At 42.4% G+C, this 12,456-nt stretch overlaps 1 protein-coding gene across 6 annotated transcripts; it reads left to right on the forward strand.

Moving 5' to 3' along the window:
- Positions 1–2,226: 2,226 nt before the first annotated feature.
- Positions 2,227–12,377, forward strand: si:dkeyp-69b9.6 (Krueppel homolog 1). Of its 6 annotated transcripts, none has more exons than XM_061716996.1 (4): positions 2,227–2,603; positions 3,004–3,061; positions 3,474–3,587; positions 5,418–12,377. In XM_061716996.1, exon 4 carries the CDS (start codon positions 5,858–5,860, stop codon positions 10,529–10,531), a length of 4,674 nt encoding a protein of 1,557 aa, XP_061572980.1. In that variant the 5' UTR covers positions 2,227–2,603; positions 3,004–3,061; positions 3,474–3,587; positions 5,418–5,857; the 3' UTR covers positions 10,532–12,377. The 6 variants fall into 6 exon arrangements, with proteins under 6 accessions (XP_061572980.1, XP_061572977.1, XP_061572981.1 ...); XM_061716993.1 differs by lacking the exon at positions 3,004–3,061 and adding an exon at positions 5,265–5,306; XM_061716997.1 differs by lacking the exon at positions 3,004–3,061 and having other exon boundaries at positions 5,418–7,877; positions 8,166–12,375.
- Positions 12,378–12,456: the final 79 nt, after the last annotated feature.

Genomic DNA, 12,456 nt, shown 5'->3' on the forward strand with positions numbered 1-12,456 from the left:
GGGCAAAAAAAAATTCACCATGTCATGAAAGGTGAAGGCAATCGGGTTGGCCGGCCCTGCCGATGAGGTGTCCTTTATTTAGTTTTCAGGGACTTGGCAACCATAATCAAGATGTAATTTTTCCTGTTTATTTCTTTAAAACTGCACACACAATAAATGTGTAATACAAATTAAACTACAACCAAATAACGCCATAAATAAAAGCCAGAGCCGCAACATTTTGTGTGCAGATGTGTAGTAAGTGTCATGACAACAATTTTTCCCAAATGATTGCACTTCTTAAAAACACATAAATCAGGTCTGGTGGACAGTCAGTCAGCAGCGAAGAAGGTACTACAGCCAACCATCTGTGTTATAACTCGTTCAGTCCCAATATACAGTCTGAAATCTATTTTCAGAACTTAATATCAATGTTTTCATGAATGAATGAATACTTTATTACAGACTCAAAAGGTTCCATATAAAATACATAAAAATTACAGGTCACACATTAAAATACATGCAAACATCTGTTCCAATGTTTCCATAGTCCAGATGTGTACCTTGTATCACTCCGTTTGATGTTAGTGAGTGCAGTTATTAGACAATTTTCTGACTCATGGAGTCGACACATAAATTTAAACATAAAATTCCTCAGCAGAGCATGGAAGGTGGGGACATAACAATTAACAAATAAAGTGCTTGCACTTGTCCATCTTGGAAGCTTAAGGAGGATCCTGAACGCATCATTATATGCTACCTGCAACCTCTTTAGCTTGGCGGTGGTATAATTACACCAAAGGTGAGCTGTGTAAAGAGGTGTACATTAGATTCTGAATAGATTTAGTTTAAGATCAGCTGTGCACATATGGAATCTACGGGCAAGCATATTGGCCTGAGCATAGAGCTTACAGCACTGACCCTGGATGTCTTCATCATCACAAAGATCCTCATTTATGATGTGACCCAAATACCGTACTCTCTTAACAACATCTAAGGGACAGTAAGAATGGGGGAAACTTTTGTTTCTGATCCTCCTTAGCTTTAACAATCAGAATAACACTCTTCTTAGGGTTAAACACAATGTCATACTGGACTCCATAGCTAGAGCACTTTAAGCAGTTGCTGTAGCCCAGCACTGTATGGAGACATGAATGATGACCAGGTAATCAGCATATATGAGGTGATTAATAAGACTATCACCTATCATACATCCGGTCTTGCCCTGACTAAGCTTCACTGAAATATTATCCATGTAATTATTGAAGAGGACAGGTGACAAAATGCCACCCTGTCTCATCCCATTATTAGTTACATGAAAAGGTGCAGATACTGCCCCATCTATGATAGGCAGTAATCAGTACTCGAGTTGTAAAAAAAATCATTTTTTTCATTTGTGATGATTACAAATAATATAATATATTACAAATAATAGCACTGACCAAAACACCTGCATAAATACTGCAGGAATGACATAGCAGCAGTTAAATGCAGCCTTCTGTAAGCTTTAAATATCCACTGGGCTTACATCAAATACATTAAAACACAACAATAAAAAACAGTTTTCTGAACGTATCAATATGACTCTGTCCTTCACAGGATAAGTAAAATGGATAACTGCAAAAACTCAAAATCTTAACAAGAATATTTCTTATTTCTAGTTAAAATGTCTCATTTTGGTAAAAAAAAATCTAATTAAACTTAAAACAAGACTAATCACTGGAAAAAAAATCACCTGTTTCAAGTAGATTTTCACTTGAAATAAGTAGAAAAAATCTGCCAGTGGAACAAGATTTTTTTTGCTTGTAATAAGAAGATAAATCTTGTCCCACTGGCAGATTTTCCTACTTATTTCAAGTGGAAATTTACTTGAAACAGGTGAAAATTGTCAAATAAGTTATTTTTCTGGTGTTATTCTTCTGGTGATCATGACTAAATGTTGAAATAGCAGTAATACCACATTCATTGATGAAATTACATAAGGGATGGAAAGGGGGTTTTACAGGGGGGATGATTTTGACCGTTTTTATTTCAGGGGGGGATGCCATCCCCCCTCATCCCCCCTCAACTGGAGTACTGACTGTAATGATAACATGCAGTAAAATGAGATGGGCATGCTGTACAAATGCAGATTGGGGTGTGATGGGGAGAATCGAAACCAGTTATCTGAATATGTGCATTTGTGAACGCTTGCAGCCAGACTGCGGGTCGTGTGAGCCCTGACGAGGGTCGGCGAGCCCCGCTGCAGCCGCCACCCGGAAACATTACAAGGGCCGGAAAAGGACCAATGTTAGGGGCGCACACGTCACTCACTTTTACCCACAAAATATTAGCACCGAGCCTCCAACCTTTCTCCCCCCCTCTAGACCGCCGAAATACTCAAGAAAAAGCTCCCCGTTAATGGAAACCGGTCGAAATCAAATGCCAGGGAGGCGACTGGCGTTGATTTGAGCGAGGTGGGGGGGGAACCGTGTAAGCCCTGGAGCAGTTCAGCATCAGCAAAAATGGACCCGACTAAAGACTGGAAAACTGCACGCAGACTGGGAGAGGACGACAGCTAACTAGGAGAAAGGCGTGACAGGCCCTGGTCCATCTGCAACGGGGCTCCGCAGCTGCATGCGCAGGTAAACATAAGACGAATATAGGTTACGCAGGTGTGTGTGCAGCAACCGGCGTCTCATTTATAGCGCGCTTGTAACATTGGGATGCGGATTGGCGGCCAAAGCCTAAATCGACGCAGAGCTTACGCCGTAGGGTTACGGCGTAGGGTTACGCGGCGACGCGCGCCGTACGCCGTAGGGCTCTGCGTTGGTGTAACGCGGAACCATAAACCAGCCTTAATGTTAGCGGCAGACTGGCTGCTCTCAACTGCGTGTGGCTCCGAAATAGCCAAAGACGCCGAGAAAATATGATGCAAAAGCGGAAGTTTAGCATGCAAGACGTCCAATGTTTTCTTTTTTTTTTTTTCTTTTCTCCAAATGTTGGCCAATACTGTTTCATGCTGCGTTCCATTTACCTCGGAAGTCGGGACTCGCAACTGGGAATGACGTCACAGCCGAGTTATCAGCGTTCCAGTTACAAAGTAGGAAAACAAGTTTGTAGTTCGCATATACCACATGAAAAATGTAAATTACACTATAGCAGCATATATATGCCGAACAATACTTGTATACGACTGATTTAGTGTGACCAAAACTAGAATGAAGTGCTACGAATTTTTGCGGAGCTCTCTTCTACTGTTTACAACCGGGGCAGCCATCTTGGAATTTAACTCGGGGGTGGTGAAGACTCTCCCACTTTCCCAGTGGGAAATCCCACTTCGAGGGGCGTTCCAGTTGAAAATTCCGACTGGTAACTGGGAAATCCCCACTTCCGAGGACAAATGGAACGCGGCATCAGGACGCCACCTCCGTTATTACATGCTGCTAATGTTTACACTGTGCAGGCTTGTGGGATGCAGATGTTCATTTGAGCGTTTGTGGTTTTCTTTGTAGGAACTTGTGGTTCACATTAAAATGAGAGGTGGTCACATATGCAATAGCTTGTCTTCCTCGTCTGCCAGGGGAGATCAGTCCACCAAGGATTCATCGCATCACTTAGAAGAAACGGTAAGATTTTGGGAGGTGAGCATTACGAGCATCAAAGTAAGTCTACTGTCTGTATTGCACTTTTAGCCCTTTAAAAAGTTGCACAATGGTCACTTTTGTTTTTAAGGACTGCTTATTAATCTCTATTATTCTGTAATAATAATAATAATGATAATAATAATAATAATAATACTAATAATAATAATTATTATTATTATTATTATTATTATTATTATTATTATTATTTGATTTGATTTTGATTTGTCTCAAACATGCATAAAAAAACGGTATATATAATAATATTAAAAAAATAGCACATTGCGATGAAGTGCAAGTTCGAGAAGGAGCTGAAGTGATGTGTATATACATATACATACATAAACACATACATACACACACACACACACACATATATATGTATATATATATATATACATACACACATCCATTTACACACATATACATTCATACATACACACATACTTATATTACTGTAGTAATAATAATATTATTATTATTATTTGGCTGGATTCAGATTTATTAAAACGATTATTTAGATAACACATTATTTTTGGTAGTTGTGTTAAATAAGATATAATTCAAGTTCACTGTCCCCATTACAAATAAAATCAGTTTTGTTTCTGATCAGACAGTGTAAGCAGAGACAGAAATAAAGGTGACATTGAAATAAATAAACATAAATTAAATTGAAGCCATCTAAAGAATGAGCTATTGCCACTATGGACTACAGCATGGCTGCATGTACAGGTAAGCTATCCTCCAAACCTGACTGTAATTATGTTCAGTCAGGTAATTAGCCAGGATGGTTTTTCCTTTATTGCCATTAATTTAATTTTTACCTTTCTGATTTTTTTTTCCCTAGCTGTCAACGTTACAAACTGGCTTTGTGACTATCTTGTTATAAATTAACTATAACATAATTTATAAGATAAGGGAAAGTGTAACACACTTTTATGTTTACAGTAGGTTTTAACTGAATGAAATATATTATCCATTCTTTTTTAATGTGTGATCAATAAATATGTATTAATGAATAATTTAATTTTTAGAAAAAAGGAAGTCTTGAATAAAGGTTGTACAATGTGCAGGAAATTAATTTTACTGACTTCAAAACACTTATAAACATCTTTACATTTACTACATTCCTGAACAGGTTATCTTTTGTTGAGGGGATTTTTAACATATGGGTCTTGTTTTGTTTTATATTATATCCAAACGTATGCCAGTGAATACTATGAAAACAGATTAAATATGTCTCCAAAGGGAGTAACAGCTTCACTTCTTTAAGAACCATTTTCTGTTTTGGCCTATTTCCTAATAATCATTCATATACATCTGCTTTTAACCAAAACTGAGACATCTGCTTTCTAATCTGGTTTTTCATGTAATGCTGCCATAATTTTCTGTTTGTACACCTTTCTCTGTAAACTATTGGCACTCATACAGAATCTATCTATCTATCTATCTATCTATCTATCTATCTATCTATCTATCTATCTATCTATCTATCTATCTATCTATCTATCTATCTATCTATCTATCTATCTATCTATCTATCTATCTATCTATCTATCTATCTATCTATCTATCTATCTATCTATCTATCTATCTATCTATCTATCTATCAAGAGAAATTTCTGTTTTGTCAAACTATAGGATTTTGCTCAACTTTTACAGATTCAACTCAATTGGAGAGACATTAATGGCCAGTTAGTTTGAGTTAAGCAAGCAATTTCTATTTTTTTATTTTCCTTTTTTAAATTTATATACTAAATATAGAGTGTAGATGCCTTCTATGACTTTGTCCATTTTTGACTTTTGTGTTTCCAGCTGTAGGAACTTCTTGGCTGAACACGGACGAGGAATCTTGCTTAGGTGAAGGAAAAGGTCAACAACAGTAACTGAAAGGAGACAAGAAGTCGTCAATCAAACTACTCCTCCAGAAAAACTACTTTAAGCTAATTTGAAATTGGGTAAAACTAATCTACCTTCCAAATATACAGTTTTACCCTTTGATCATCATTTTAACGCCTCAGCTGCCCCACTCATTTTGGAAGTAGAGTGGGCAGTACATGATCATCAGGGAGAGGCAGCATCAGAAGTAAACAATCTGGAGAGATGAACTTTAAGCTTTCTTTAAGTAAGAAAGTATCAGGATAGCCTCACCCTTAGGGTAAAGTTTGACTTTCACCAGTGAGTGGAGGATCATTGTCGCCGCTCCTAGCTCTGGAGGTTTGGCACCTGCACCCCCATGTGCCAGTGAGTGGGAAATGTTCCAATTTGGAAAATACAATCTGGACATTATAGAGATGCTAAGTGGGCATCAGGCCCACCAATTCAAAGGCCTTGGTTTAGATCGACAGCTACAACATCAGCAGCAGGTGCAGCTTCACCAGCATCAACTCCAGCAGCAGCAGCAGCAGCAGGCTGAGTCTTCTGGAGCCCTTCTGTCTGGACTTGGCTTGGGCCCCCTGCAGGGGTCTAGAGGTAACGCCTTTTCTGATTCTGCCTCCATTTTTGCCAAGATGAGTGCCCCTCCTCCCCCACCTTTACAACAACAGCCTTCCTCATCTCAGAGCTCTCGTTCAAAGTCAAGCAAGATGAGCAGCAGCAGTTCAAGCCATTCTTCAGGCTACCCACAGTTCCTGCGCTCTTTCCACCCGTCTGAGGCAGCGCTAGCACAGGAGCAGTTACACCCAGGTGTAGGCCGCTTTGAGCACTTTGCTGGGGGAAGTAGCAGTGGTGGGAGTGCTGGAGGATTAGGAGGATTAGTAACATCAGCACCTCCACCCCCTCCTCCTTTGCATCCTGGCCTCTCTGTTCCTCAGGCATCACCTGGGCCCTCCTCTTCCTCTCCTTCCCCTTCAACCTCCGTGGCCACCTCTAATAACCCCTCTAGCAGCAGTGCAGTCAGCTCATTGGGACACCAGTTGGTTGGCACCCAGTCTGATGCACGGAGCCTTCACCAACAATTTAGTTGCATGTTAGCTGCTAATCAATATTTTCTTTCCGGGGTGCCTGCTAATGCTAGTTTAGAACAATTTCTTGTTCAACAGGGGACCCACAACCACTTAGGAATTGGTTTAAGTCAAACAGGTGGGGAACCTAGTACTAGCCTTGCTCCACCTCCTGCTTTGCATTCATCTCACTCACATGGCCACTCCACTCCCCAGCCACAGCAGGCTCCACATCAGACTCAGCAGCAACAACTTCCACCTCACACCCTTTCTCATGCTCACTCTCATTCTCATCCTCACCACCCTCTCCACCCAGGCTCCCAGCCCTCATCTCTGAGTGGCTTTGACTTCCAGGGCATTCCCGTACTCTCATCAAATCAGATAGCTTCTCTGATGCAACAGGAAGCTGGTTTGCCCCTCCCCTTGCCTCTTCACTTATCCTTATCTAAGGAAGATGGTAAAGGGGAAAACAGTGGAGGTGGAAGTAGTAATAGCAGTAGTAGTAGTAGTAGGAGAAAGAAAGCCATGGCTGGTTATTTGCCACAAAGAAAATCTGATAGCGCCACTAACAGCCATGGCAACAGTAGCCACAGTGGCAATCCTAGCACCGGTAGTAATGGAGGGCTTAGTCATGGTCAGCCCCCTGCTTTAATTGGGAGTGGGGTTGGTATGACAAATATGGGCGGAGACCCATCATCCCTTCTTGTCTCATCATCTTCATCCTCATCAGTAGTCTCTTCTTCCTCCTCCTCTGCTCCCTCTTCCACTGCTGCCTCCGTACTGGTTACTAATGATTCTCAGCTTTCTAAACCTGATAACCAGAGGTCAATGCAACGCAACAACACAGAGTCTGATACAGAGCCCCTTTATAGCTGTGGAGAGTGTGCTAAAAGCTTCCCTCAACTTTCTAGTCTTCGCAGGCATATGCGCATGCATGAGCCAACCACAGCAGGTACTAGCAATAGTGCCACTACAGGCCCAAACCCCATTCACATTAAACCGCAGCCTGACCCAAGTCTTCCCCATTCGACCCAAGAAACTCCCCAGTCCTCATCGAGTTCTTGTCCTAGCCCAGAAAAAATATTTAGTTGTCCTGATTGTGGCAAAGGCTTTAAGAAAAAGGGGCACCTCCTGCAACATGGCGTTATACACTCGTCAGCCCGCCCATATGGCTGCTCCACCTGCTCTCGGGCTTTTAATCGTAGAGAGTCGTTGACACGCCATGAGAAGATACATGAGGAAAAGCCATTCCGATGTCCCGCCTGTGGTCGTGCGTTCCGTGAGAGCACTTCTCTTCTCAACCATGCTGCCTCAGGCACCTGCGGCAAGCCAGGTAGGGGACCCAAACAACGGGGCACCAAGACAGGAAGTGATGGTGAGGACAGAGTCGGGGGAGGGGGTGGAGGAGGTAATGGAGGAGGGGGAACTTATCAAAGCAATAGAGGGGTTATTTATGGGAAAACAGAGGAAGAGGATGGTGTAATCATTGTGGGGGAAGGAGAACCAAAATCAAGTTTAGGATGTGATAGTCTGTTTCAGTCTGGAAGGGGAGGGCATTCAAATGACAGGGAAAGAACAGATGGTAAATACCCCACTGACTACTCTCGGAATCGTTACACAGGCTACCATGATGACCACCGTTCTCAAGGTAATCCATCTCCATGCTACTCTGGTGCCTCCCCCTGTGGAAGTGGGATGGCGGGCCCAGCTCTGAGAAAGGCACCCTTGGCCCCAACACTGCATCCACACTCACAGGGCCACAACCAGCACCACCATCCACAGCAACAGCCCCACCTGCCACTCTCTTCTCTTCTTGATGACACAGAGGATGATGTCACTAGCTCTGTCAATAACGCAATCTCTGCTATAACAGCAGCTAGTAACAATGGAAATAGAGGGGATGATAGGGGAGATATCATAGGAGGCCTTCTGGGTGGTCTTGGCTTAGGACCCCTCGGCTCACCTTCATCTACATCTGGTTTGGATAAGAATTTCAGAGGTGGTGGGAGCCAGGAGGCTATGAGCAGTAACCAACAGAATCCTACTGCCAAACCAAAACGTCCTCGCAAACCAAGAGCTAAGAAAGACCCTGCAGCTGGTGGGCAGCCACCAAAACGTAGGCAATACACCCCCAGAATGGGGCCCAGTGGGCTTCCACGCACTCATCTTTGCAGTGTCTGTGGTAAGGGATTCGCACGACGTGAGACCCTACGCAGGCACGACCGCATCCATACTGGAGAAAAGCCCCATCACTGCACCATTTGTGGAAAGTATTTCAGAGAGGCTTTTCACCTGAGCAAGCATCAAACAGTCCACTCCGGAGCAAAGAATTACAAATGCACCATCTGTGGAAAAGAGTTTGGTTACTCCCAGAGTCTCAGGAGGCACAGCAAACTCCATCAGAAAGGGGAGCTCGAAGAAGTCCCCACAACACCAGCTCCAGAGAACCTCAACAGCTTTAACCCAAATCCTCAATGTAGCGTGGCACAGGACAGAAGTCAGAACCAAGCACCAAGCACCTCCTCCTACTATCCCTACTCTCAAGACGTCAAGCCTCAAGACACCAACCCTCAGCAACAACCTCTACCCCCACCACAGCCCCCACCACCACCTCGACTCTACACTTGTGCTATATGTTGGAAGTCTTTCCGTCACCACTTCCATCTGACTGCCCATCACCAGACAGTTCATGAAAACGGCGGTGAAAAGCTCTTCTGCTGTGACGTATGTGGGAAAGCATTTGCTTACTCTAATAGCCTCACTCGACACAAGCAGTCTCAGCACGGGATGACCCGGGGCGAACCATCCAACCCGCAAGAGGGCAGCAGTGGGTCTGGAGATAACAGAGGAAGTGATGTTAATCAGTCGACATCTGAAAGCGAGGCTGCCACCAATGCCCTGCTTCAGATGGCACCTTCCACTGAAAGCCATGGAGGTCAGGGCCTTAGTGTTGTCACTCATAGCCACCAACAGCCACCCCCGCAACCACCAGCTGGCTACTCTCCCCTCTTTTATGATGCTGCAGGAGCCCAGTCTTCTGCCTCTAATGCTCCATCTTATTCTCAGCCTCTGCCTCCCAACTCTACAATCATGCCTCCACAACACCCGCATTCCCCGGCCGGGGTGAAAGGAGAGCACATTTATCCAGCAGGATCCCGTAGCCGCACGCTTCACACCACAGCCCCGTTCCAGCCCCTCACGGAACTGCCTTCCACCGAACATCACCATCTGCATCACCATCATCATCACTCCCACCATCATTCTCATCATCAGTCAGACATCCAGCCCCACCAACACTTTGACTGCAATATCCAGTTGCCACACGATGAAATGAGACGACACAAGAAGAAAAAAAAAAAGTCCGACAGGAGAGATTGGAGGGAAAATAAATGGGAATCTAATGAGTTAGTCATATTTGATGGAGCCAAAAGGAAGAAAAAGATAAGTTGTACAATAAGAGGGCAGTTGAATAAAAAAAAAGGCTCTCTTCGTTTGACAATTAGGCGAGGTGGAGGATCAGGTGGTGGTGGGTATAAGCTTGTCAACACTGGAGGAATGAAAGTGCAGATCCTGTCATCTCTCAAAGTTCCCGTTAAACGTTTTGGATGTCCCATATGCCCCAATTCTGTGTTTTCCCGTAAAGCGGGACTTCTGATCCACATGGTAGTTAAACACCCACAAAAGGCCTTGAGCACTCAGGAGCGGCTAAGGTGTAGTGTGTGTGGGAAGCAGTCTTACAGGCCTTTGGCAGCCTTCATCCATCGGGCCTCCCATCGCGCCAGAGGGACTTTCTCCTGCCGACACTGCTCCTATAGCTTTTGGAATGCTACGCTTCTTCACAGGCACAAAGTGTCCTGTCGACGCAGGGCTAAAGGACTGCAGAGAGGAGATGCTAAGAGGCTGAAACTCTCCAAAAAACCTGGAGGCACACACACACATGAAGGTCATGACGAGATGCCATTCCTACAGGGGTCATACAGATGCTGAGCATCCTGGTCTCTGAAAAGAGTGGTATGTAAGAGGGATTTTTTTTTGCATTATTCAGTTCTAAAATGGGAAAGTGAGAGAAACAAAGGGACTTGAAAAAGCATCCGCTGCCTATAGGAGAACTTGCCTCACGTCTCTGTTGCATCTACTCTGCTGACTATTAGAATGAGTGTGTTAACAACTACTGTAGAAACTCCTATAAAATATTACCAGAGATTCTTCCAGATTATATTGGAAGGTGATTTCAAAGATGTGACTGTTTCCATAGGATGATTAATTAACCTCTTAAGTGCATTGACTCTATGCTTGGCTGACACTGTGCAGTTAACTAGACATGGTTAGGTGAAATGACCTGCTAATGTATCTCATAACTAAAATCCCTGCTACACCTCTTGCTGTATGATAAATGTCTCTGCTGTGTATTTTGTCTTGTTGTTGTTCACTTAGAGGCCCTGAGGATTTTTTTTAAATGTAAAGTGCATTTATTAGGAGTAGGAACATGGGGATAAAGATCTTCCGTTGTCGGTGCATGTTTGTTCTCTGGTCAAGTTTTTACCTGAGGTTGTGAAATCACTCCTACAGTATGTGATGGTTTATTCAGTATATCCCCAGAACTTTGTAGTGAAAACTTGATCTGAAAGTTGCTGTATATTCCCCAGTGATTAAATCACATTTAGATAAAAAGTCAAAGTTGCTAGTAATTAGCATAATAAGGATCCCTCTCCTGCCAAAATGAAGAATCTTACAAGAAGCCTTGCGTATGATGTTCACTTTACTTCAGTTATTTGAGATATTCTTAGCTTTTATACCAAGAGATGGAAAACAGGTTAAACAACTCAACTGTAACATGTTTATCTCACGTTATTTGTACGCTCTTTTTAGCAGTAATTATTTCTACAGTACTTCACAGTGTGTTAAAGACAAGGACCTATCATGATAGAAACAAATGTAATATTTCTTGTATTTATGTGTGTAACCCAATCAGTCTTCATGCCAATCTTATACTTACCCCTTATACGTTTTACTTTTTTGCAGAGTTGCAATCATGTTTTTACTGTCAAAGCCTTTTTGTTTCTTCTAAAGAAAAAACATGTTTTAAGTACATCATGTCACTTTATTCACATATGAAATGTTCATACCCCTGTTAAGCCTTGTTCTTTTCTTCTAAAGAAAATGATAGTTTTAGTAGATTTCTATCACATTATTTACTGAAAAGTCAGTAGTTGATTATATTTCAGCAATGAATAAACCTTAAGTGTAATAGTTTGCTTTTCTTTCATTCCTGATTCAGTTTCCTGCAGCAGCATTACAGTTTTGGTAGAAAACCTTTTCGTAAATAAACAATAGTAATTTATAACTGCTTTCAAAGTTAGATTTCCAGTTATATTCAGCTGTTTATCAAATGTAAACTCGTCATAGATGAAATGGGTATTTGGATGTAGCTGATGTACAGATAAAATCTATTCAAGTATTGCTAATTTGCAGTGTTTAAAATGCATACCTTTCTTTTCTTTTTTTCATCACAACTTTTCTAAAAATAAATAGCTGTTCAACTTGCTTTTACTTGTAGCTCCACGAGATGGCAGTAACCAACTCTCAGTGCTATTGGCTTGTGGGGATGTGTGTGGCAGTCACATGGATCACACTGTGATAGAAGGTGAACTGGAGAGTGTGCTGGATGACTGGGACTTTTTCCGACTCTGCTGTTTACTACTAGATTAAAGTGACAAAATAAACAGACCGACTGAGCTTTCGGTTATCATGAAAGCTGATTTAAATCAGCACGAACTGTTCTGTTATAATACATATATTTTCCCTTAATAATCCCACAATGGGGAAATTTTAGTCTCTGCATTTAACCCATTTCTAATCAAACTAGGAGCAGTGGTCTGCCATGCAATGGCACGGCGCCCGGGACGCAGTAA

The sequence above is a fragment of the Cololabis saira genome, chromosome 3, assembly GCF_033807715.1.
Source record: "Cololabis saira isolate AMF1-May2022 chromosome 3, fColSai1.1, whole genome shotgun sequence".
Classification (NCBI taxonomy): domain Eukaryota; kingdom Metazoa; phylum Chordata; class Actinopteri; order Beloniformes; family Belonidae; genus Cololabis; species Cololabis saira.

What these genes read in the sequence shown, in the direction of transcription:
- si:dkeyp-69b9.6 (XM_061716996.1), top strand. Translation starts at nt 5,858, where the DNA reads ATGTTCCAATTTGGAAAATACAATCTGGACATTATAGAGATGCTAAGT.